This window comes from Acinonyx jubatus, chromosome C2, assembly GCF_027475565.1.
Source record: "Acinonyx jubatus isolate Ajub_Pintada_27869175 chromosome C2, VMU_Ajub_asm_v1.0, whole genome shotgun sequence".
Taxonomy (NCBI): Eukaryota; Metazoa; Chordata; class Mammalia; order Carnivora; family Felidae; genus Acinonyx; species Acinonyx jubatus.
In genome coordinates this window covers 7,143,541-7,170,630 of record NC_069384.1, presented here as the reverse complement: position 1 = coordinate 7,170,630, position 27,090 = coordinate 7,143,541, and the positions used below count along the sequence as shown (strand labels likewise).

Genomic DNA, 27,090 nt, shown 5'->3' with positions numbered 1-27,090 from the left:
AGTCTGGAATCATCTCTACCTCCGCTGGATCCTGGCGCTGGCTGCACGCGGCCTTGGGCAGCTCACCTAACGTTCTGTGCCTCAGTGCCCTCATCTACAAAATGGGGGTGATGGTAACAGCATCTTGCCAGGACACTGTGAGGATAAACTCAACACACGAAGGGTCTTACCATGATTTGTTTGGGCTGAAAACCAGAGGGTTTTTTAAAAATTTTTTTTCTTTTAACATTTATTTATTTTTGAGACAGAGAGAGAGAGCGCATGAACAGGGGAGGGTCAGAGAAAGAGGGAGACACAGAATCCGAAGCAGGCTCCAGGCTCCGAGCTGTCAGCACAGAGCCCGACGCGGGGCTCGAACCCACAGACCGTGAGATCATGACTTGAGCCGAAGTCGGATGCTTAACCGACTGAGCCACCCAGGCGCCCCGGTTTTTTTTATGTTCATTTATTTTTAAGAAAGAGAGAGACAGAGTGCGAGCAGGGTGGGGCAGAGAGAGAGAGGGAGACACAGAATCCGAAGCAGGCTCCAGGCTCCGAGCTGTCAGCACAGAGCCCGACGCGGGGCTCAAACCCACGAACCGCGAGATCATGACTTGAGCCGAAGTCGGACGCTTAACCGACTGAGCCACCCAGGCGCCCCGGTTTTTTTTTATGTTCATTTATTTTTAAGAAAGAGAGAGACAGAGTGCGAGCAGGGTGGGGCAGAGAGAGAGAGGGAGACACAGAATCCGAAGCAGGCTCCAGGCTCCGAGCTGTCAGCACAGAGCCCGATGCGGGGCTCAAACCCACGAACCGCGAGATCATGACCTGAGCTGAAGTTGGACGCTTAACCAACTGAGCCACCCAGGTGCTCCGAAAACCAGAGTTTAAAGAGAGGCACATACCTTGCCTAGAGCTACAAGAGGACAGAACGAAGCCAAGTGCCCCTCCCCGTGCACCCCATGTTGGCCGGGAAAAACTGTGAATGGTGTTCTCGGGCTGGCTGACGGCCACCGAAAGCCTACTCTTTGCCGATACCATCCTGAACACTTGTATTTATGTAATCCCCCCAAGAATCGTGAGGGAGCCCACTGTTGAGATGAGGACATTAGACCCCAGAGAGATAGAGTGATTCATCTTGCCCAATGTCGGCAAAGGTTGGAACCCAGTCTCTAAGCTCGGATGCCCGAATCCCAGCACGAACCATTGCTTTCAGGCCTGACCTCCACTCCCCCGAGTCCTCCCCAGGTTGTCCTTTCCCTTGGCCTGGGGCTTGGGAGGTTCAAAGTGGAAGACTGGGCACTCCTACCTCCTAACCAATGGCAAAACATCCCTAAAACTGGTCTCTGGCTTTGCACGAAGCTGGATACAATTCATGCCCCCCATTAAAGAGTGTCCAGTTAGCACTGGGGGGGCCACTGAACACAACCCAAGAAGGTGCCTTCATGGAAAGGCAGCCTCAGTTCATAGAGAAGCCACATACATGTTCAGCCATTCTAATGGGACATCAAGGGGCTGTGTGGTTTACGTGTGATCCATGACATAATCGTTCAGGGATGGGACGCACCTCTCAGCAGGAGACATATGGCCCAAAGTGCACGTCACATGAATATCTGGAACCAAGACCTTGAGATGCGGTTATTCTCTCGTGCATTTACACACCACGATGTCACCTTCCCACTTAAAATGATTTAAAAAGTTTGCGTTGTACAAAGAGCGAAGGCAGCAATTTGAAGTGATGAAGGGCTTACTTACCAGAGAATGGGAAAATAGAGTCAAACAGGAAGAGGGAGTCTCATCCCCAGAAAGACCAGAGACATCCTGGTTTTGGGGGTGGGGGAAGCCACGTGAATACGACTGATGCGCGTGCAGCCCGAGGAGAGATGGAAAGAAGCCTAATCATTATCAACTAAGTAAAACAAGTCTTATTCTTCAAGCCCTTGGTTGGAGGTCACCATCTTCCCCAGGCCAAGTAAGGATGGTCTTAGTGGACAAAGGGCTGTCCTTTGCTCCCAGTGCTGGGCCTGCTGACCTACTGTGGACAGAGCCATTTTCCCAGCACCTACACGGTTGTAGAACTCAAGGGAAATCCTTCCTTTCTATTCTCTCGGCCCCCATTCTCCAAGGCCTCCCTCCTCCCTCGGGCTCACTCAGGAGCGGTGCAGGGCAAGACAATAAAACCAGACTCTGGAGACAGAGAATCAGGGTTCAAATGCGACTTCCCGTTTTATTGGCTGTGTGACCCAGGGAAAGTCACCTAATTTCTCTGGACCTCTGACTCCTCCTCTGAAGGATGAAGATAATGACCTCCCAGGGCTGTGTCATGCAGTGGCATGGCAGACTTAAGCACTTGCCCGGGCATTTCCACAGGGTGGGAGCTATTTGATTGTTATTTCACATGATTGTATTAAACTCCCCAGAGTGCTCCCACTTCTGTTCCTTTCCTCTTTCTAATCTATCCTGAACACTGATGCCAGATCAGTCTTCCTGAGGCATGGCTGATAACAGTCATCTCCCAACATAGTAATCCTTTTTATATGAACCGTTACGAAGCAGTTCGAAATGGAGAGCTGAGCCCGGGATTGGGGGGGACCAGACACCCGGGAGCCTTGGCCACCAGTTGGACGCTCCCTTGAGAGCAAAGCACCTGTGTGGCAGTGTTGTAATCTCCCGTATTCATTTCTCCACCAGAATGTGAGGACCTCGAAGGTCAAGGACGGTATCTCCTTACTCCTCGCATTTGTTTTTTTCTTCAACAAATAATTACTGAGCGCCTGGTCTAGTACCCAGGGTTGAGTAATAAACAGTCCCTTTTAAAAAAAACTATTTTTAAAAATATGTATTCATTTTTGAGAGAGCGTGAGTGGGGCAGAGGCAGGGGCGGGGACGGGGGCGGGCGGGGGGGGGACAAAGGATCTGAGGCAGCAAATTCAACGGAGCTCGAACTCACAAACTGAGAGATCAGGACCCGAGCCGAAGTCGGAGCTCAACCGACTGAGCCACCCGGGCGCCCCTAAAACAGTCCTTTCTAACGGCTCAAATGCCTCAGAGGGATTTTTCTGAACTAGTGAACATTACCTAAAATTTAATGTCAAAGCTGCAGATACTTGATAATGATATTTCGTGTTCTCAAAATACAGATTCCCTTGTGGGGACGAATGCTGCTTGAATCTGAACTTTTCCGTTTCCAACCCTATTTTGGCCTCCGTGTTTAGGAAATATACATTCCAGCTTGTACTTGCAATATGCCTGTGTCATCTTGGCATTTGAATGTGCTGTTGAAAACCCTCAGCATATGCTGTGAATTTCGGAAGTGGATGCCAGCACAGCTGGTTCTGATCTGAATACAAACAAATACAACAGTTTGGTTGGCACTGAAATGTGATGACAGGTGACGATCTTTGGCGAGGTACGGGTCACAAGTGGGCCAATTAAGAATCTGCACCCTCTCCTAGCCTCTAACTTCAAAAACAGACCGTTCATCGAAGATGATCCTACATTTGAAGCCTTCGGGTTGGAGTTAAGGTTCTCCTTTTTAGGATAGGGTTTGACCTCCCTGTGTCATGGGATGAACTGTGTCCCCTCTCCCCAAAATTCACACGTTGGAATCTTAACCCCCAGTATCACAGAATGTGACTTTTTTTTTTTTTTTTTGGAAAAAGGGGCTTTACAGAGCTGTTTGAGTGAAAGTGACGTTAGGGTAGGTCTAATCCAGTATGACTGGTGTCCTTATAAAGGGAAATCTGGACACAGAGACACGCACAGAGAGAAGACAGGTAAAGAGACCCAGGGATAAGACAGCCGTCTACAAGCCATGGAGAGAGGTCCGGAACAGATCCGTCCTTCATGGCCCTCAGAAGGAACAAATGCTGCCTGTCACGTGACACGTCGATTTTGGACTTCTGGCCTCCAGATTGTGAGACGGTAAATATCTGTTATCTAAGCCCCCGGTTTGTGGTGTTTGTTACGGCAGCCCTAGGCAACTGATAGTTTAGATTCGGTGATCCTGCCCTTTGCGGCAGCTAAGATCTTAATGGATTCCATGACCCGTTTAGTTTTTTTCCACTCTTGCAAATAATCCAACGAGATCTAAACTCCACCTTGTGCAGCTGGAAGGATTTCTCGCCAATACAAGTTAATCTTTCAAAATAGCCACTGCCAAAAAGGTAACTTTGTTAGGGGCAAAACCACCAGCAGTCTCTCACCTGGATTTGCAAGGCGGCTACTTGTTGGTCCGAGAATCTGATAAGGATCTACAACAAAAAGAAAAGAAGTCAAATCCCAGACACCTTGTCGCGGCTTGGTGTGATGTCACTGCAGGTATGATTCCCCCAACTTGTGTTTCCAGGTTTCAGAGTCATTGAATCCCCCACACCAAAGTCGCCCAGCACCACTTCCTGTACTGAATAAGATGTCACGTGGAATCCGAGAGAAGTTTCTTGCCAAAGACGTCTTAAGCTCAGCTCTGGCTTGGGGTTCCCGACACCTGGCTCTCTCCATCCCAGGACATAAACTGGGCAAACATGTGCTATGTCCCCACTGGGTCCGGGGCCACACCGGCCACGTTGTTCAGCACACTGGCAATATCAACGGTGTTCCGTTGGATATCACCAATCCGCGGTGTTCCGCATGGGGCCTGGCATGAGTGCGGGCTTGCGGTATGCGGCCTGGGGGTAAAATTAAAAGGACCCGTCTGTCACAGAGAAGGGACGTGTGTGCAAGCAGAATGTTCTTTCCATATTTACTGCATAGGTTTGGAAATGTCTTAGCAAAATCTCGAGTTATCCCTACTGAGTAGACTGATAATTTTGGTCCATATTTTATGCATGGAGCCATGATAAAGAAGACAAAATCTTGGGGCGCCTGGGTGGCTCAGTCGGTTGAGCGTCCGACTTCAGCTCAGGTCACGATCTCGCGGTCCGTGAGTGCGAGCCCCGCGTCGGGCTCTGTGCTGACCGCTCGGAGCCTGGAGCCTGTTTCGGATCCTGTGTCTCCCTCTCTCTCTGCCCCTCCCCCCGTTCATGCTCTGTCTCTCTCTGTCTCAAAAATAAATAACCGTTAAAAAAAAAAAATTTAAAGAAGACAAAGTCGCATTAACTTCATTTAGAAGTGACACATTTTAGAAACATGCTGCTAAGCCTACTTCTTTTTCGATGGCTGTCAAGACGTTCCCTGAAACATACCTAACTGTGGACGCTGGTCTTCAGTTTTGGGCACTGCGGAAGGAGATGGCTGAGCAGCTGAAAATCCCAAAATAAAAGAGAGAGTTAGTTATAACTTCTATCTGGCCACTCATCTTTGATGCTGTATTATCATTCCATCGATTAGCTTAGCTATTAACATAACAGTCTTACTCTTAGACTAAGCAGCATTTAATGGCAAGAAAATTTCCTTTCTATAACCCCAATCAAGAAAGAATCCTTGCTCAGGTCATGATGTTGTGGTTGTGAGCTCGAGCCCCGTGTCAGGCTCTGTGCTGACGGCTCAGAGCCTGGAGCCTGCTTCAGAATCTGTGCCTCCCTCCCTCTCTCTCTCTGCTCCTCCCCTGCGTGTGCGCGCACTCTCTCTCTCTCTCAAAAATGAATAAATAAACTTAGAAAAAAAAAGAATCATTGCATCTAAAGATCAAGTTGCTCTTTGCTGCCAAAGGAACAAACATTTTATGCTGATAAAGCATAGATACCCTGCAGAAATCAGCACGCTACCAATGGTCACCAAATGCCACCAAGGGCCATCTCCTGGTGAGAAGCAGATTCAAGCAACGGGAGCCAACACTGTACCTTTCGACTGGGGGGTGGGGTGGCCGTGACTGGTCCAGGCTGATCTCCTGGGTGGGTCATAAGGTAAATCTGCAAAGACAAATAAAATGACTGAAAGACCAATAATGTAATTTTATAACACATATTTTGTATGCTTTTGTTTTGCATCCGTTAGAATAAATACCGTGGATGAAAATCCAGCAATCCAAAGAAATACCCAACCTGTATCCCATTAGATTTGCGTTTTACTCAGTAATTATCGTTTTGTTCATTTTATCGATCTGACGTTTTCACCCATTGATCTGGAAACTCTCCTTGAGAGATTCTCGCAGGGCTTCCTGAGCCTTCTAAGGAAACTTCCTACGACCACAGGTCAAGACCACGTAAAGAGTTTCTTACAATCTACTTTGGTCTGCTTCCACCTGGAACTGACCTAAGTTCATCCCTTTGTTACCTTCATGACCCCCTCAGAAGAGAGCTGACAAATCTGATAAGTCTACCAATTCATGCTCGAGGTCGGCCCCGAAATCCCCCAAATGACACTTCTTCCTTGGAAACGAGCATGGCCTTCTCATCCTCTTACTTGCCATCTGCCTCTCTCAGTCACCCCTCATTTCTTTTTATAATCTCACCCAGTTATATATATATCTTTAAATGTTAATGTTTATTTTCTGAGAGAGAAAGACAGAGCATGAGTGGGGGAGGGGCAGAGAGAGAGGGAGACACAGACTCGGAAGCAGACTCCAGGCTCCGAGCTGTCAGCACAGGGCCCGATGCGGGGCTTGAACTCACAAACTGAGAGATCATGACTGGAGCTGAATTCGGACGCCCAACGAGCTGAGCCACCCAGGCCCCCTTCACCCAGTCATATTAAATCAGTCTTAACTGTCCAGTTATTTCTCCATGTAAATATCTACTATAGCTCTTTCTCTAAATGAATTTAGAAGTTCTCTAAAAGAACTGCATGCGATCAATCGCAAGACCGGAATAATATTGTTCCCACAACATGCTAACAATGACGGTAAGAGCTTAAGTGAATGCAACAGTTTCTTTGAGTTCATAATGTATTGTCATCTGTCTCGTAAATCTTCAGTGCACTTTGCACATACAAAGTTAGTAACTATCCTTCCCATCCTCTGTGCAAGTTATGTTAACGATTATGAAGACTCTAAGTCATTTCAAGGTCCTTTCAAAAACGTATTCCAGAACAGGTGCACCTGGGTGGCTCAGTTGGTCAAGTGTTTGACTTCGGCTCAGGTCGTGAACTCACAGGTTCATGAGTTCGAGCCCTGCATCGGGCTCTGTGCCGACAGTGCAGAGCCTACTTCAGATTCTGTGTCTCCATCTCTCTCTGCCCCTCCCTTGCTCATGCACTCTGTCTCTCAAAATAAACACATAAACTTAAAATATACTCCAGAACATCACCATGTGCATCCTTACTAAGTGTGCACACACGAAGTGATTTCTACATTAAATCTTATTATAGAACCACTTCAAAACTATGCCTTCTTGGATTGGTGGGTGCTCAGTTCCATGCCATGTGTCATTCTGGGCCAACTGAAAGCCACAGCCAGATACTTGAGGTATTCTGCTGTTGGACATCTGGAAATGGCTATCAAATCTCACTTGGCAGGGCAGGCAATATAATTTGTTTTAAGGCTCTCTTTAAACAGACTATTTAACCCTGTTTTAGACTGGTAGTTTGGCGGGTCAATCCTCAAAGGGTCTGCCTATGTTGCAAAAGATGCATCTCTTGGGGCACCTCGGTGGCTCAGTCAAGCGTCTGACTCTTGGCTTCGGCTCAGGTCATGATCTCGTGGTTCTGTAAATTCACGCCTCACGTCGGGCTCCGTGCTGGCAGCACAGAGCCTGCTTAGGGTTCACTCTCTCCCTCTGCCTCTGCCCTTCCCTGACTCGCGCTCTGTCTCTCTCAAAATAAACAAATAAAAGAATAAATAAAAAGATGTGCCTCTTCTTACTTTCGTATCCCAAAGAGCACACCACTGAAATGCAATGTGAAATTCAACACAGAGTTGCCTTAATTTATTTGGTCTGTTTGGCTACAAGCACCTCGGCTCATGTGGTCTGTGAAATCCTACCTACCCTTTATAGCTTTGGTTGAGTAAAAGATAATTTTTTTTTTTTAACTCCAGTACTGCTCACCGCTTCTTCTCAGCTGGTATTTTTGCATTTTGGATCATAAGCCGTTCCCACTCGGCTCCTCAGATTCTCACTTTTCTGGTGTTGGGGTTGCACATGGGAATTAAATCTTCAGCCGCTATCAATTTACGGCTAAATTTCAACTTAAGTCTCTGGGCGCCCTTCGCACACAGATACCCACCCAGTTGAATTTTGTCTAAAAAAAGAAAAAATGGTCAGCCAGAGTTTCAATCTGAGAACTGTCTCAGAAAGAACACTGGACTACTGTACCAGCATCTAGCCGAATTCAGGAGCAGACAGGCACACGGACAAAGGGGCTTCTGTTGACCAAATGAAAAAAAAAAGCAAGGCAATACCAAAATGTGTTCTAGATCCCAGGTCTCAAAGGGTGGCCCACGGACCAGCAAGACTGGTAACATCTGGGAGCTGGTTAGGAAGGCAGAATCTCACTCCAGGGCTACTGAGCCAGAATCTGCCCTTTAACGAGGTCCCGGGTGACCCTGGGGGCGCACTGAACAATGCCGGAGCGAGCCTGTTCTAGATCATCTCCATTACATGTTTCTAGGCAGGAATCTGTGTTCCCGCAGGTAACAATCTCAGAACCGCTGAGTGTGTCAGGACAAATGAGAAAATGCGTGCGAAGAGTTCTACGCTGGTTACCTTCCCCAGAGAGAATGCGAGCGGAACGAACGGCCGTTGGTCGCTGGTCCACTACTACGTTAAACATGAAAGTATTGCTCATGTAATGTGGCTGGAAAAAATTAACCACCCCACTAGCAAGAGACAAATATTTTGAAACTCTTTATTCATAAAACCCTTCTCCGGGTCTATAACTGTGTTCCGCCCTCCCCTGAAAATAAGTCAGGACCTTAACAACACGAAGTCTGACTCTAAGCCAAGAATCTGAGCTGTTTATATGAACGATGATTAGCATGTTCATGAACATATTGCCACGGAAGATAAGTCGGCTTTTGTTTTCGTTCATGAAATTCTGGTCCAGTGCTTCCTTATCAGCTGCCGCTCACGCGCTGGGGGCACTGAGTTCCCCTCCCCAGGGAGGTGACTCTGGGAAAAGGCTGAATGAAGCCGTACTGATTCAGGAGGACACGCCGGGGCCTCTCCCGCCACCCCACCTCACAGCACGGCCAGCCCTGGGCATTTCTGCCCTTGGGCTGCTGTAGAAATTCCGACTCCAAGCGCATTTGCTATGTGTCCCTTGGCGATAGCAGGGCACAGAACTAAGAACAGATTTTACATGGAATTTCTTCTGGTCACTTCAATGCACCCTCATTCTCTCCTGTACTGGGATCTTCAAGGTAATTAACTCACACACTTGGCACAAGGTCCTGTGTTGGGGAAGGCTGCTTTCTGGCTCTGGTTCTCTTTTTTTCTGCACCAGGCTGTGTGTTTAAAAACTGAAGGTTATAAAAGCCATTCGTGGGCAGCTCAGAGTTAACAAAGAAACGTGTTCTATGCCATATCCAGGCCAAAAAGCACGACACTAAAAATCGGGAGTTTGACTAGCATTGGGTCCCTCCACACCAGCACCTTGATTTATTTCCTGGGAGCTGGGATCGGTTCTTGATTTGGAAAGAGACTCCTCCTCCCCCCACCCTCTCCCTTCCCTGGGCATCAGTGAATCAAGACAACATATAGATTCTATGCTGCATCCTGCAGGGTGAAGTTCACCAAGTTTTATATTCTGCTTTCATCACGCTTACAGAGGAACAGCCTTCTAGCCTTCACTGTATGCCCACGCCCACTTTATTTTTTAATGAACCAAAACTTGGACCATGCGAGAGCTCATCTTCATTCTGCAGGATCTATGCGGCATCTGCAAAGCAGTGTGCAAGGGACCTGGCTGGGTTGGGTAGGAACAGATGAGATTTGCCTGCTGTCCATGAACCTAGAGGCTAATGCAAAGAGAAAGGCCAAGAGCTACCGCCCAGAACCACCTGATAAACACCTACTTAATGGAAGGAAGTTTGGGAGTCCTCCCTGATGTGGCTGAGTCACCCTCTCCTGTATTCCTCCAGACCTTCCTACGGTCCTCTAAGATCCCCCATCAAAGACATGGAGACCTGGGAGCATTGTGCACGGCTTTCTCTCCTGGCTTTGCAGACCTCTGTGGTTACGGTCTAACCAGAGGGAAAGCAGAGGGTGCGTTTCCAGCCGTGAGCCGGGATGCAGACTTTCCACAGGGCCTGACTGAGGAGAACGTGCATTTGCTGCCTTGTCTTGACAGGTGACGTCGAAATGTCACTCAGTTGTGAATGCCAAAGGAGGAGTTGTTCAAGATTCTGAGAAACCCCTGAAGGGCACTGGCTTAAAAGTGAAAGTTAAGGCTGCACGTGCCGGCTCAAGCCTCCAGTGTCTTTGGATAACATCCTAGACTGCGTGATGGTGGAGGAGGAGAGACGGGGCTGCACAATGTCCCCCTTGGTGCCCACCATGGCTTTCATATAAACTGCTCCTGACATGCCACAGGGGGTCAAAAACCAGCTTGCAAGTTTCAGTGGGTCAGACCTATGTCTTTTATGTCACTTGAGACCTCAAAGGGCCATGGCTCCCAAAGGCACGTGTTCAGCAAGGAAGGAAGGTACTTGCAACCCAAGAAACACATGAAGCACCCTAAAATCATGATCATCAAAAACACAATATAAAATGACACACCTACGTGCAAACACTTTTTACGAGTAGGAGAGAGACGGATCTAAATGCTAAGTCAACAAAGAGATCACGAGGGAGGGTGCATTTTGAATCAGGAACATTTGGGAAAAGCGGATAGAAGCCAGCCTGGGAAGAGAAGGGAGAGACATGGACAAAGCAGTAACATGCCCACGTGTGGTTGTCTGGGAGGTCACCAGCCTTGGCCAAATGTGGGGTTAGATTGCAATGACACAGCGACTTGATGGGGTAAGCAGTTGGGGGACCCCGAAGAAGTGACCCATTTGGGAAGGAAGGCCAGGAGGAAGAAAGGAAAAGGGAGATTGGGGTCAGCAGCCCAGGGGTGGGTTACACAGGGCAGAAAAGAGAGGAGGCAGAGAGGGACAGGAAGCATGGGGGAGGGGACTGGGCACGCGTGGGTGGAGGAAGCCCCCTGTTACCATGGCTGGGGGATTACAGAAATGGAGCGGCCATGAAGGTCATGGTGGAGCAAACCAGGAGTGCAGGGGAATGGGAACTCCGGTCTCTATTCCCAAGGGCCCCAGGGGCCTCTTCCCAGGGGGGAGTCAGCCATCACCTCTTCTGCCGGCATCAGACACTTCTGAGCCCAGGAACACAGCTGGATCCCAGCCGGTCTGGGAACCGCCCTGCAGCACCTGTTTCCCCAGGGCCAGTGCCAGATTTCCACCTGCACCCCGACGGGCTTTCCGACTCACAAGTGCATCCTTCAAGGTCCATCCCTGCGTCCACCTAAGCGGAGAAGCAACTCTCCTCTCCAAGGTCAAACCCCTGGATAGTTCAGCAAAGAGCTCTGGCGTGTTCAGTCTGATTCAACTTCCTTATAGCGCATATACGAGCATCTGTATCTCCCTGGACAGTCACAGGAGGGGTCGTCAAAACAGGTATTTTTGCTACAAACTTGAGTCTCAGAAACATACTCTGCTGGGGTGGAGCTAGAGAAGTGTGATCTCCTGCGGGTCACGCACAAATCACGGCCCCAAGGAAGAGCGTGGCCAGAGCACGGAGGCGTGTCCCAGCCTTCACTTCCCAGCTACTCCCTGCGCCGCCCCCCCCCCCCCACACCTGGAAAGCTGAATCTTCCAAATCTACTGTATCTCCAGATGCGAATAAAGAAAAAGGAGTTCCAGGATCCACTGTTCTACGTACTAGCAAGCGATTAGCCAGCTGGTCTGACCACTGGGCTGTAACCAACGGATTTGGTCAACGTCGTGACCTTTCGACAAAACCCCAAGCCCAGCTCACAATCCCTGGATTTTGCGACTCAGTGAGACGCGTCCATGAGGCAGCTTCAAACAAACAAACTAGCAAAAGCAAGCAAACAAACCGTGGCCCGCCGCTTCCCGGAAAGCTCTTCTTCTTTTAAGGATGGATGGAAATGGATTTTAAATGCTCACAAAACCGTTGTGATCTTCCTATACTTCCCTATGTTCTCCCAAGGATGCATTTATCAGAGGTGAACGGTGGGTTTCTTCAGGGCCAGTCCAGGTCATTCTAGACCCTGAATCTGATCCACAAGTAAATGGCCTGTGAAGTCTCCACCATGACAGAGGGAACGAAGCACTTTAGCTAAACCTTTCCACCGTGTTCCCCAGGGAGAAGGGCGCAAATCCTTCCTCTGAGGTCAGAGAGGAGGGAATGGCCAGCCTCAAGGCTCTGTGGAAGTAACAGGACAGCGTCAGGGTGGGAACAGCTCTGAGAAGCTTCTTCACCCAGGCTATTGAGCTCCTGACTGGAAAGAAACGACCGTGCCAAACTTAATGCCCTGGACCAATCCAAATTGAGTCTTATGTAGTCTGGGTGTGGGACAGAGGCCAAAGGGCGACAGCTTGGGTCTAGGAACGCATGACTCCAGAGGCATGAATGACAATGGAAAAACCAGCCCCCTACCCTGAACCGCCATTTCCTCAGCTGGTGGGCTGGCGTGTTATCGGTGCAAGTCCTGGGGAGGGGACCGAGGTCTGAGCCACGCTGCTCCTGATCTGAAATGCCCTCCCCCTCCTTCCCCACCTGGCACACATCTAATCCTCCTGTGGCAGGTGGCCCTTCCTCTGGAGAGCGTCCTTCCCGCTCTCATGGAAGGTACGTTTGCAACCGCAGCTGGTCCTACAGCCTCTGCCATCAAAGATGATGCCTCTACTCCTTCAGGTTAGAGTCTCAGGGGCGTGTCTGCTCTATGTTGCCAGCCCTTGAGGTTCGACACTTATGCGGGAGTCTATCTCTGGCTCTAGGCGGCTCTACCGCGACATCTAGTTCAGGCAAAGCCCGGATGTGTGCCTGTGAGCTGGTTTCCGTCGTCCCCTCCGCGGCTGACGCCCAGGAGGCGCTCCGTGGACATCGTGGAATGAACAGGCCAGCCTTCTGCAGACAGGAAGCTTTCTGAAGTCTGGCCCAGAATGTAACACTGTGCTTGTCACTAGTAAGCACTTGGTAATATTTATTCTTTCACGAATGACATGAAAATCAATTACCTAGAGCAATCAGGAAAGACATAAAGAGTCCGATGTAAATATCACCTATGACATGCCTCAGCTCTGAATCGCTGGCTCTCGTGACATGCCGAGAGTCCATCACTAACACTATGGGGACGCCTCGTGCTTCGTGTGTTCCCCCGAGGACGCGCATCCTTTTGTCGCCTGGCGCGCGGGCGGGTGCTTTTCCGCCAGGCTTCCAGGGTGCCAACTTTGCCCATCTGCCTTTCAGAGCAGCTAGTTAAGGGGCCGATCTGCTTTGAATTCTGCGGTCAGGGACCTGAAGTGTGATCTCTGAATGAAACGGTCTGATGGAATCTGGGCTCCAGATTCACAGGGGCAGAACAAGACTGCTCAGGACTCCCTTCAGACCCAGGATCCGCGCCCTCTGACTCTGGTGACTTAGGTCACGGATCTCACGGGACATCCCAGGATGTCTCTGCAGGGACAGATCACACAGGGGTGTTTTTCGTACCTGGCCTAGTTGTAATTCTTTGCGTGGCCTCAGGATATACTGAAGTATTTGGGAAAATAAAAGCTGCACCCCCTGCAGACAAAAGGAAAGACAAAACATGTGAAGGTCTTTTGTTGTGGTTGTTGATCTCCTGCAACCAAATCAACTTTGCCCTGTGACACCAAAGGGAGGGGACCCCCTGGAGCCGGCCATCTGGGACTCCCAGGAGGTGGGTGGGGGGGGGGGGAAGGGATAAGCAAACGGGGGCAGAAACTGATTCCGACTACGGAGATAGATGTCAGGCTATACTGCGTCCCATTTGTCAGAAAGTGTCCCGTGTTTTGATGGTATGGCTTCTTGCTGAAGCACATCTGTGTTTCCCCTATCACCCCCAACCATCTCACTTTATAAAAAAAAAAAAAAATTCCATGGTGCGTATTTTCAATTAGAAGTTGCATAAAAATCCAGAGAAACATTTTACAGAGCCCTTGGAAAACAGTCCCAAAGAATTACAAATATTTTTTTTGCCAAAGAATGTATGGATCTTATTAAAAATAAATCCACATTTCTCTTCAAATGCATGTTTCCCCTTCTCTGCCTCAATCCACTGCCCGTGTTGTGAGCAGGAAAAAAAAAATCCCCTTCTGCATTTCAGTCCATTTGGAATCAGTCTTCCCATTCTTCGATTGCTTCTACGTTTAACAGTAACACTAGTAACAAAAGCAGAGCGTTCTCGAAACTTTCACTCACTGTTATAAATTTTCTAAACAACTGTGAAATGATCAGAAAATGTGTCGCTCAAGGGGGTTCTTAAGAGGGGGAAATCACTCGGCCTAAGTTATTTGTTATTTTCTGGCCACAAGGTCATTAATAGGCTGACGTGTGTAACCTACAGTGAAAAAGCATACGACTGACTCCAAGCTTTTTTTTTTTTTTTTTTTTCACTTTCAATGAAAAGCACAATGTCCTGAATCTGGAGGACCAAGATAAAGGAGCCATCTATCTCACTGTAATACCCACACCGGGACTCGCTCACGTTACACATTTTGGGAACACGGCTGTACTTCCGTGTGAGGCCGGCCATGCATCGGCTTCTTTGCCGATGATGGGGTTACCCAAGCCTTGATGGTTTCCGCCCCGGCCTGAGTGGTGGCAGAAGGGCCCTGCCGGCTGACACAGTGGGGTGAGCAGCCTGTGGCCAGGCTTCGGTAGCTGTCTCTATCAGGAGGGAGACGGCGGATGCCAGCCGCGGACACATTCATCCGCAGAAAGCCAGCCTCCACCATGAGGGGGATGGGGAAGGTTAGCGGGGATGAAGCATCCTGTTCAACTCGACTAGACTCAGGCCATAAATAAACAGATAAAATGCAGAATCTGTGGTTAGAGACGGGATAGCAGGGATTGGATTAGTAACTGATTTCATATCCTCCAAAATACAACGCAGTCTCCCTTTCAGCCCCAAGCTCCCAAAAAGTGACGAATGAGCTTTCTTTCCTCCTGCCCTTTGCAAACGTCCAGAGTCTGTGCAAGAAGATTAAAGTCAGGATGAGTCAAGTGGCCGAAGACTTTTCCTAAAAGGAAAAAATAAAACTCCTGCTTGTCCTAGTACACGTTCCTTTGTGAACAAAAAAGAAATAAAAAGAACCCCAAGGGCCCCCTTTATATCGAACATGCTTTTAGTTTCTACAGTCAGCACAGTGGCAGATTGTAATCCAGCAAAAGAGAGGTAAGGCAAACGGCTAAGGGCTAATTCTGCGCCTCTCCTGGTCGAAAGAAGTCCTTTGATGGTCCAAGGGGGTGGGGAGTGCTCAGAAACCAAAATGGGCGCCCCCTGCCGGCCGGCTCTGGTACTTCAGCAAGAGCCTCCTGCATATCAAGAACCCCTCGAGCATCCCTTCTGTTCTGCCTTCCTGATGCCCTGACCGGCCCGCCATCCACCTTGAAAGCGTGCAATCTGTGGACAAGGCTTTGCGCGTGTCCTGTGGGGAAGGGGCAGGCCCAGCATTACCTGTGTTTCTAGCATGCATTAACCGTGGAGAGTTTTGTAAGGCTTTATCAACATCATCTGAAGTCAAATGTGGAAGAGGAGCTACAAAACAAAACAAAAGCGACATCAAAATGAAAAAAGAGAGAGAGAGAGAGAGAGAGAGAATTACCCTCCTTAAAAAAAAAAAAAGAAGAAGAAGAAGAAGAAAGAAAGAAAGAAGAAGAACACCTCCCCACCCCCACCCTACCTTCCTGAGCGGCTCGGAAATCTCTCCATGGCCCTGCGGCTGGTTAGCGTGTTAAAACCTAGGTGGGCCCATACTTAATTCGGGGAACAAGTGATCGGGATGCCAGGCAAAGCATTTACACCGGAGTCCGCACCCAGCCCCCTGCTGCACTATTTCCCTCTCCTGCCAACCATGCTTGATGTCTGAAAAATTAAACCATACAGCAAACCGGGTGAATTCATGCCTCCAATCGCCAATATGCCATTCCCACTCTGTCAGGTGAAGCCACATGTCATGATACGAACTGGAAACTTCTCTCACTCTGTGCTCAGGTGGGACCGGGAGGGGGCTTGGCTTAGCTCTAGGGAGGATGAGCCCCGTAATTCCCATCGGGGGCCTTTCCGTCTGTTTCCGTTTTAGTGTGGGACACCATGGGGACTCAATAATGTGTGCTCCCCTCTGCCGTGTGATCCTCTTGGTGGAGGTGACCCAGGCGGAGGCAGTTGGAGCCTCGTGTGATCCCTCAGGCTTCTGGGAAAAGCGCTTGACCGCTTGTCACATGTGTACCTAGATCGTGGCCTCGTAAGCGTTTGGTTCTCCCAGATCCTAAGTGAGAACTGGGTTAGGGCGGGAAGAAGCTGTCACAGACTGGACTGGACCCCCTCAGCTCGGGTTGGCAAGAACCCGCACCCCAGTGATCTCCGTCCCGACCCTCTTACTCTCTCTGAGGTAGTGCAGGTGGGAGAGAAGGATGTCAGCGTTGTAGCTCGGGGTGAGCCTCTGGAAGTCGTCCTTGGTCATCTTGCACAGCTCCTTCCCGTCGATGTTCTGGAACAGCAAGATGTCGACGTCCGGAAGGCCATACTCTTTCACTGCCCACTCCAGCCACTGCCGGACGTGGTCCGTACTCCACAGTGTAGGATCTGAAAGGGGTTGGGACAGAAGCAATCAGCTAATCGGCTCCCGAAGACACAGTTCCAGGGCAGAGCCACATCCCAGGCAGGGCCCCCGCCAGCCACGGCTTCCCGGAGGGGCCCCTTCCCCGCTGTTCTAGAAGACAGGCTTCCAAACAGGCACGGTGCCCTGTCAAAAGCAAGTGTCTTGGGGGAAAGACAAAAACAAAAAAACAAAAAACAAAAAAAAAGCCATCTGAGTCACGCCCAGAAATCGCTGCCTTTAAAGTGAATCGTTCTGGAACACCACTGGCCCCTCGTGGCTCAGATCATCTGAAGTTTCACGTAGGCACCCGGCTTTTTTATTATTCATTTTTGTCACTTAGTTTCATTTTTATTTATTTATTTACAAATGAAAAAATCATGGAAATTTTCTTTCCTTAGGGAACTGTTGGCATCGAGAGCTCAGAACACAAATCAGGAAGACGCTCATCACGGTCCGTCACGCAAAAAAAGCATTCATACAAAATACTGAAAAATACTGACCGCAAAACTGGAAGTCAAGCGTAGGTGAACGAAAACCCTAGTGCCTCCCATGGGCTGGTGTTTCTTTTTTTTATTATTGTTTTTCTTAATGTTTATTTTTGAGAGACAGGGAGAGAGAGAGCGCGAGCAAAACAGGGGTGGGGCAAAGAGAGACAGAGAGACAGAATCTGAAGCAGACTCCAGGCTCTGAGCTGTCAGCACAGAGCCCGACACAGGGGGCTCAAACTCACGACCTGAGCCTAAGTCGGTGCTTAACCAAAATGAGCCACCGGGCACCCCATATTAGCTGGTATTTCATTAAAAAAATTTCTTTTAAGTTTATTTATTTTTGAGAGAGAGAGAGAGAGAGACAGAGCATGAGCAGGGGAGAGGCAGAGAGAGAATGAGAGGGAGACACAGAATCTGAAGCGGGCTCCAGGCTCTGAGCTGTCAGCACAGTGCTCGACGTGGGGCTCGAAGTCACAGACTGTGAGATCATGACCTGAGCCGAAGTCGGACGCTTAACCAACTGGGCCCCCCAGGCGCCCCTGGGTTGGTATTTCCAAGAGAGAGCGGTTGGTTTCCTGCTTTTCCTGCAGAGTTTGATTTTGCACCTATCAGGCACCTGCAGGAGTAGGGGGCTGGCTGGGGGACCTTCTCATCGCACAGCTCACCTCAGGCAGGCAGTGTCATCCCATTCCACTGCCACATATGGGAAGGGACCTGGGTAGAGTCCCAGAGGGCGCAGCCAGTGGGACAGCCACTGTATTATCCCCAGTGGAAATACAGCCAGGAGCACCCCACACAAACAGCCTGGGCAGAGGGATATTTAGGGCACCCGAATACCGGCAGGTAGGAGGGGCACCTGGGTGGCTCAGTCAGTGAAGCGTCTGACTGGTGCTCCTTGGGTCATGATTTTGCAGTTTGTGAGTTCGAGCCCCACATCGGGCTCTGCACTGGCAGATTTTCTCTTCCTCTCCCTCTCTCTGCCCCTTCCCACTTGCATGCAAACTTTCTCTCTCTCTCTCTCTCTCTCTCAAAATAAATAAACAAACTTAAGAAAAAAATATTTGCACATGGGAGACACCCAGGCAGGGAGCAGGAGCCCAGAGTTCGAATCCCAGGGTCCTTCAACTCGCTGCAACCCCCAGAGACTGTATCCCCTTCCCGCATCTGTTTTTGCATGTAAAACGAGAGCCTTGACCTTGGTTCTGTGGACAGGCCCTTAGAGGTCAGGCATGTTGCGATGCTCTGGTCATAATGAGTGAGAATCTGGTGTAGGGATAAGTCATCCTTTGGAATCACTTCGTAGCTAATAGCTTTAGAACTTTGTTTGGTCTTACTAACGTTTCAGGCTACTCAAGAGTCGGGCATGGTGTGTGCCCTTGGAAAAGGTTTTAAGTTTACAGAAGTAAACAGCAGTAACAGTGAGAGGCTTCCAGACAATCCTACCATCAGAGCCTCCTCCTTCTCGCCCGCTTCCTCTCTGCTTTCCATTTTTCGTCTCTCCCTCCTTCTGTCTCCCCCACCCTCCTCCCATCCACACCCTAATATTTCATTTCTTTTTTTATTCACTTAATTTAAAAAAAATTTTTTTTAATCTTTATTTATTTTTGAGAGAGAGAGAGAGAGAGAGAGAGAGAGAGAGCGCATGAGCAGGGGAGTGGCAGAGAGAGGGAGAGAGAGAGAGGGAGACACAGAATCAGAAGCAGGCTCCAGGCTCTGAGCTGTCAACACAGAGCCCGATGCAGGGCTTGAACTCACAGACCACAAGATCATGACCTGAGATGAAGTCGGACATTTAACCCACTGAGCCACCCAGGCGCCCCAAGCTTATTCACTTATTTTGAGAGAGAGAGAGAGAGAGAGAGAGAGAGAGAGATCATGAGCAAGGGAGGGGCAGAGAGAGAGAGAGGGAGGGAGAGAATCCCAAGCAGGCTCCAGGCTCCAATTCTGGGCTTGAACTCACAAACCAGGAGATCATGACATGAGCAGAAACCAAGAGTTGAACGCCCAACAGGTGGCCGTCGTATCTTTTTTTAATTGAAAGAAATGACTTCAAATCCAATGGAATCCACCTCCTAGCTTCCCCCGCCTCAACACCCGTGAAGCAACCACCATTCTGGGCTTGGTGCCCATCATCCCTACGTATACTTGAATACTTTTACCCTATCAACTATGTGTGTTGGTTGTGCTTTTATTTTTTTTTAATTTTTTTTAATGTTTATTTATAATTTTGGAGAAAGAGAGAGAGACAGAGCTCTAGCAGGGGAGTGGCAGAGAGACAGGGAGACACAGAATCCGAAGCAGGCTCCAGGCTCTGAGCCGTCAGCACACAGCCCCACACGGGGCTCGAACCCACGCATTGTGAGATCATGACCCGAGCCGAGGTCGGACGCTCAACCCAGCGAGCCACCCAGGCCTCCGGTGCTGTTTGTGCTTTTAAACTTCACGTGAATGGTATCTGATTTGCTCTGGGTACCCACCAGTGTATTTTCAAGATGTGTCCAAGTTAATCCATGTGGGAGTATTCAATCGTGTCAACTAAGCAGCTCTCGGGCCCCCTCACAGGCGTGGACACAATTCACTTCTCCGTGAACACCCCAGCGCCCGTGCCCACCCCGCACATGTGAAGGAATCGGCACTGGTCCACAGCCCTGGCTCTACATTGGAATCACACGGAGATGGGGGCCCGAGCCTGGTCTCGCCCACGGGGATTCTAACTTCATCCTGCTGGAGGGCAGCCAGGGCATCGAACTGCTAAAAGCTCCCCAGGTAATTCTTAAGCGCAGCGGAGGTTCAGACCATCACCCCCAGGAGCCTCGCTGCTCCAAGTGTGGAACAGAGTCTCGGGCGCCCCTCTCCACCTACATTTCCACCAGTTCTCGAGATGATCCGCGTGCAGGTTAAGCGTGGGAAGGGCCGGCCTGAAGGGGGCACCTAGATGTGGAATTGCTGGGTCGTGGGGCATGTACATGCTCAGTTTTTCCGGCTGCTATCAGATCTCAACCAGTTTTGTAACACTTACGCTCTCAACCAGCAATCAGCGCACAGAATCTGAAAACCAAGGAGAGCTCTGTGTCAACGAGAGCATCATCTACAAAACCTCAAATGACAGGAAGGTGTGTACCTTCCTCTGTAACCCAAACACACGGGACCGCTTCGGTCGTCTTCGAAAACTGAGTGCGTACACGGAAGGGTAACTTTGTCCACCAGGAAAGTTCAGATGGCTCGTTGCCACCGGGTCAGGGTTTTACCTTCAGGGATAAAAATGGTCAAAACCCCAGACTGCTTTTATAGAAGGTCTTCCTTCTTCTTTTTTTTTTTTTCTCATGGCCCTGTCATAATTCCTCGTTATGCAGAGCTGGATCGTATTTAATGATCCACAACTCAAGCCCTCATCCCCCTCGGTTCTGTGCAGAGGACAGTCGCAGACACTCACACGGAAGGTCCTGCCGTCTGCTGCCCCACCCTTTGTGTTTTTATTTTGTCATGTTCTGCTTTTAACAACCCAGAAGGACTATTTTGGTGGGGGTGGGGTGGGGGGGAGTAGCTACTTCCTAGAAATCAGTTCATTCTGGGAATGCATTTTCTTCTCTTAATAGTATAACCAGATATTTAAAAAATGATATATAAGTATCTTTCTGCAAGTCCCTGGGTTCATGTTAAAATAGTGAAATGACACCTTAGGAAGACAGCCAAAAAAGAGAAGTCTCATTTCTCTGTGGTCCCTCGCCACAGAGATTGGTTTCCCTCGCTAAGCCCAGCTTATTCAACTTTCCTTTCAGGGACTCACGGGCGAGACCCCAGAGACCAATTCTTTGACCTGTATTGTTCTTATTTCCAACGTTCTCACTTTTGGTTGGTGAAACGGCTGTTTTCTTCTACCGCTGGCGTGACTATAAATTGCTACCGCCTTTGCAATGAACAATTCGGCGATACGTTTGAGATGTCCTTAAAAAACTGTGTGCATCGTCTCTGAACTAAAAAATTCCACTTCTAGAAATTTATCATAAGGAAATAATAGAGGATGTGCGCAATGATTTATTTTCAAGGATGTTCTTTGTAGTGTTGTTTATAATAGCATAACATTGGAAACACCCTAAATGTCCAACTGAAAGAAAACGAGTTAAGTTGCAGTACATTTAGGGATGTTTCTGTGATGCTTGAAAACTAAAATGATACCGCAGAATATATCGATATGAAAACGTGCTCAAAGTGAATTAAATTGAAAAGTCTGAAAACATTATTGAAGCACAATTATACTTTGTGAAGAAATGTAAATACATTCATGGAAAGAATTTGGGAGAGCTATGCAGAAAGATGTCAACCGCCATCTCTGGAGAACAAGTGATGGGGATTTTTAGATTTTTTTTCTCTTTCACCAAACTGCATTTTCTCTTATTTCTCCAATAAACATGTAGTACTTAGGTTAAAAAGGTGTTTATAAAAACGTATTCTGCTCTGTTTCAAAATCAAAACAAGATCTTACAAAGGATTTACATATGTGCATATTTGTTAAGGTGTTTTTATAAAACTTTCAACGGTGTAAGATTTTAATCTCACTTTCTTCTACAGTTGATGAATGGGTATCTTTTTCATTTGAAAAGAATAAAGATATCCAAAGTTGCATTACTCCCATATCTTTTTGAGAATGGATCTCCACGTCCCTGTCCTATATGTTTACAAGCGAAGAACGTGAAAAACCAAATATGGTCATCTGATACAATAAATGAGGATGTTCCTTTCTGACCTATCCTTGGGGCGCCATTATTCCAGACCTACTCTGGAGGTGTTATAACAGAGAACCCTTTTCAAGGGACAAGGCCAATCTCCTCAACACGAAGCACAGGACACTTAGTTCGCTGGGTCCCGATGTCTTCATAGGTGTTATTCTCAACCATTCCCCATTCTGTCTTCCTACAGCCACACACGCCCCATGCCTGTGCCCAAACACCACCCACTGCCTTCAGGACCAGCCCCTTCTTGTCCCCTTACCTACACTCACCACCTGCTTTGGCTATCTGTCCTCAATGCTCTTGAGAGGTAAGCGCTTGTCACGACCCTCTGGGTAGGGAGGTGACGTCAAGACTGCAAGCCCACTCCCTGCACCAATGACAGCGCCCCAGTGAGCCCCACCCACCCCAGCTACCCCGGCCCAGCATGGATGCTACAGCAGTAGGTCGCGTTTTGGAGAGTTCAAGTCAATGTGTTGGGTCCCAGCTCACCCTTCGACGCCATAGAGAGCCCAGTAGCGTCTCTTGGGTATCCTCCATGGTTCATGGTATGTCAGCAAAGTTTTCTTCTTCTGTCCCACCCTGCCGTCACTGAAGAAGGCTCACGAGGTCCCACAAGATTCAAGAGACCTTACCTCCTTCTCCGATTCCCCACTATGCATGTGAAGGAGAAAGGGGAGGGGGCCAGAGAATGAACCCCAGCCAAGGTATCGCCTTTGCCCGTGTTTAGGTGTGCCATCTCACACCTTCCACCTCCAGAGAGCAGCCAGGCTCAGAACCCATCACCTAACCTCATGATGGAGCCTGCTTTTCCTCTTCCATAAAACAACACGCAGAATCCAAGGACCTAAGGCACGACTCCCATAGGACAAGGACTAAGATTAAGTAAACTCACGTAAGAGTTACTGAGCATTTGCTACACACGAGTATGGATTCAGAGGCGGCCAGGAGAAAGAGACGCCAAGGAAAAACATAAACTTTTCACCAGAAGGGCTTGGCTTGAGCCTGGGTTAATGAAAAGGATTTGACAGAATTAAGGTGACAGAGCAGAGAAGCCCTTTAGTTTACGGGAGCAGCGTAAGCCCGGCTTCGTAGCTGCAGAGGCATGAAAACACCAGAGGTGCTGAGAGAGAAGGGAGAAACCAGGGGTGGCTACAGCGGAGGGTTTCAGAGGGCGCACACAAATGGAGGAGGATGGATATGAACGTTGGGGGTCCGATCAAAGGGAGCCTTAAACGTCTTGCTAAGAAGGCTGGACTTGATGGTCCAGGAATTTCCCAACCACTGAAAACGTCTGAGGCATCGAATCATAATCACATCCAGTACCCCAGACTTGGTGGTCAAATAAAAGGCTCTTGGGGGGTTCCGATTCAACCATCTACTAGATGTAAACGTTAACCTCTCTGGAAATCATTTCCTTCTTCTGTGGGTAATTAAGTGAAATGTCAGGGGAGTAGAAAAGTAAAGGAGATAATGAATGTGAAAGCACTTTGCCAAGAGTAACATACTGCAGAGAAAGAATGCATCCACACGCTGGATTTCGCATCGTAAACTCTGCGGAGATGAAATAAACAACCTATTATCGCAGGAGCAGCCTCTTCCTTTAAACGCCGAGGTCTGATTTATCGCTTTATTTTGAGACGCTTTTGGAGGTGCTTTCTGTCAGATGAATTACGAACCACTGAAGATAAGTTGTTTGGTTTTCAGCCTCCAGTCCAATTGTTTTGAAAACATCTGTGTCACCAGCCCACATCTCACGGACATCCAAATGGTAAGCCCCCATAGTCCAAGGGAGGCCAGGAGTTGCACCCTTTAAATTACTGCTGGGGCGGGGGGAGTGGCGAGCAGTGCGTGGGTGGAGGGCTGAACTTATTTTTACATTTCCCTGAAACTGTTTTCTGACCTAGTAGAGTTCCAGGCTGCCAGGAAAATTTTAAGTAGATATTTAAATCAGTTTGTGAAACAGAATACCTCATGCAGGCAAACATCCTGTTTCAGACCCCCCACCCCCTGCCAGAGGAATGAATAAAAGTAAGGTTAAGCAAGAGTCAAACTGGTGAAAATATAAGCCCCGAGTGACATTTTTCTTGAACAATACCAGCGTAAGGTATTGGCTTTCAGATTAAAAAAGAAAAAAAAAAAAGGACCAAAAACATAAAATGTATCTCCAAGCCATATCACAACCCTATGAAATCTTTGTTTATAAAACCCAGCCCTGGGCAAGTCTGCCAGTCTGCTGTCCGAGACACTCAGAAGCCTGCAAAAATAAGACTTAACATTTCGTCTCCTTGTAGGGGGAGGCTTTACATTTACAAAGCAGGCTCAATAGAACTGGCCTCCCTTCGGGCTTCACTGTATCACAGGTTGAAATTTGAACACAAAAAGCCTACACCCGAGGCTGTTTCTGAACCTTTTAATTTCCTAATTCATAGATGAGGTTCAGTCACCGTTTTGATAGCTATTGATTTCTAATTTTTTGTTTTAAATTAGTGAATTAGCCAGCGAATGAGATCTATATGACACCAATTTCCTTTTATTCTTTTATTCCAGTTGTTCTTTTTTGGTGGCCTATAGTGTATGGTCAATTTCTACAAATATCCCTGGAGAGTTTACAAAGAATGTATATTCTCTAATTGTTACATGTAGGTTTCTATAAATAACCATTGGGTCAAAATTGGTAACATATACCTAATTTTTATGTCATTGATCGATCAACTGCTGCAAAAGGCAAATTGAAATCTCTCACCAAAAGTGGATCTTTTTCTCCTTACAGTTCTTTATGTATTTGGAGCCTACGTTATTATGTACATACAAGTTCATCACAGTTATATGGTTTTCATGAACGTAACCTTTTTTGATTATGTATTAACCCTCAATTGTCTCCAATAATGCTTTCTGCTTTCTATTTCCACTTTTGTCATGTGTGTTTTGCTTAGAATTTGACTAGTACATTTTATTCCATCTGTTTGCTGTCATTCTTTCTTTGTGTTAGATGTTTTTATAAAGAGCACTTAACTGACTTTGGAGTATTTTTTATTTATTTTTTATTTTAATTTTTTAAATATAATTTATTGTCAAATTGGCTATCATCCTTTCTCTTTTGGTTTGGCTGCTTAACATTCTAGTTTTATTTCTTTACTTGTGAATCTTTAAACAAAATCTAAATGTAGTCACCAAATATATCCTTTTCCCAAAGAAAGCAAGGAATTTAGAAGTCTCGAACTCTCATCATCCATCCCTAATCTTATATGATGATGTTGCCCAATGTTTTCATCCTACCCTGTTGTTGTACTGCCTACTTAGAAGGCTGTTATCATTTTACAGCCATTTCTCTTTAGATCTATTCTTACATTAACCAATTTCATTGCTCCCATTTTCTTCTTATCTCACTCTTTCATCCAGGATCCATTTTCTTTATTAAATCTTTTGTTATTTCCTGAAGTGAGGGTCAGTTAGCAACATACTCTGACCCTTTGTTTGAAAGTATCTTTATTTCCCCCTCAATTTACATAATGAATCAGAATGCACTCTTAATGTAGTTTTCAACATATTCCTCTTAAGCTTATTTTAAAGTCATGATTTTAAAGGACCCGTTGGCTTCACCAAACTACTAAGCGAGTTTACGGCAGAAAAAAAGAAAAAGTGAAGAGCCCAGAAGATAGCTACTTTTATCTCTTCAAATATTTCGTATCTTCTTTCTATTCCCTCCTTTCTGGAATGTCTATTAGATCTGCACAGCACATTCTCATGAGCCCCTTCCCTGCCCTTGACCTTCTCTCCTATGTCCCCTCTCTTCATCACTGTGATGGGCTCTGAAAACAACTGCAAGTCTGCTTTCGTTAATTCACTCTTTGGCGTTTTCAGATCAGCTGTTTAACCCTTCTACTGAGTTTCTGATACCTTGGAATCCTTTTTTTGTGTTTCTAGGAATCTTCATGCTTCTTCAAAATCATCTGTTCTTTTCCATAACGTCTTTTCCATAACCTCTTTTGGGTTCCTTCTTTTGTGTATTTAACCACTTTAAAATCTACTTACTTTATATTCTCAATCCCATACTTGAATTATCTAATGTCCTTGAGGGTCCGTGGTCTCTGCTGAGTATCGGTCTAGGTAGATTGTTTCTTCCTCTTTTTGTAATTTGGAGTTACAGAGTCATCTTCAATGCATGTTCTTCTGCAGGAATTCTGTAAAGTTTGGACTGAAGACATGTCTGTCCAGGAAGAGTTCACAGGTACTTCCGCCAGGTGTCTGAGGTTATCATTAGTCCATGACCACTTTTTATTGCTTAATTCCTCAGCCTGGGGTTGCTGGAAAACACAGTTCGGTGTGTGTGTGCATAGGGAGAGAAGGGATCCAACTCTCTGCTTTGTGCAGCCCAAGACCTCATCTTCTGGCCCTTTAAAACCCAAATCTCTGTGGTGTAGACATTGGTATCCCACCCCCACCCATGCCACTTGTGACAAGCTGGTGACAACGGGTGGAGTACTCTGTTCTCAGCTCCCTCTTTGTTTTTAGTCCCTCAGGAACTCACGCACTTTCTTCCCAGTTCAGCTATGCGTATCCAAGGGTATCTGATTCCAATCTGCATTTCCAGGTGCTGGGCCAGAGGAACATCTTTAGCTCCTCTTAAGCTCAATATTTTACCAGGACCACCAGTCCTCTTGGCCTATTTTTTACTGATTTACTTTAAACGTTTCCATTTCCAATGCACCCATCACCCTAGCTCATGCTATGATCTATTCCATTCATGTTTTACGTAACCAATTGTCAAAAAATTGATTGCACATATTAATCATGTAATACCCTACAATTCAAACACTGTAAGAAAATGTGCCTATCCTTAGCCTGCTTGAGCAGACATAATTTCATTAGGTCTTTTATTCAAAAACACATGATTAAATCAGTTTTGCTGGCCTCTAAACATATCTTTGGCATTCTGACGCACCAAAATATTTCACTGCGTGGAGTCATTCTCAACTCTTCTGGAGTGGTTTATCATGGTTTATCTAGTTTTTGAGATTTTGTTTTACTTCATTTCCTCCCTTGTTGCCTCTCCTTGGTCATTCCATGGTTACACAGCTTATGCTCATCGTGTTTTAGAAACGCAATGCCTGTTCCACTTAAAAGTTTCTTCCTGCTTGGGTTTTCTTTCTTTGCCCATCTTTTAGATGTTGGTGTCCCCAGAGTTTTGTCTCTGGTTCTCACTCCCTATGGG

The 27,090-nt window shown here is 47.5% G+C and overlaps 1 protein-coding gene across 11 annotated transcripts in view; it reads right to left on the bottom strand.

Moving 5' to 3' along the window:
* ERG (ETS transcription factor ERG) overlaps positions 1-27,090 on the bottom strand; it is a 265,893-nt gene that overhangs the window by 5,645 nt on the left and 233,158 nt on the right. For 8 of the 11 annotated variants that reach the window (XM_053220550.1, XM_027041609.2, XM_027041610.2 and 5 more), the window contains 6 exons: positions 16,441-16,644; positions 15,517-15,597; positions 13,530-13,601; positions 5,760-5,828; positions 5,163-5,219; positions 4,185-4,232 (listed from right to left, as the gene is read on the bottom strand). In XM_053220550.1, coding sequence (XP_053076525.1) covers positions 4,185-4,232; positions 5,163-5,219; positions 5,760-5,828; positions 13,530-13,601; positions 15,517-15,597; positions 16,441-16,644 — 531 coding nt within the window. Of the gene's footprint in view, positions 1-676; positions 3,320-4,184; positions 4,233-5,162; positions 5,220-5,759; positions 5,829-13,529; positions 13,602-15,516; positions 15,598-16,440; positions 16,645-27,090 lie in introns of those variants that run through there. The other 3 variants (XM_053220553.1, XM_053220549.1, XM_027041611.2) reach the window with 3 other exon arrangements.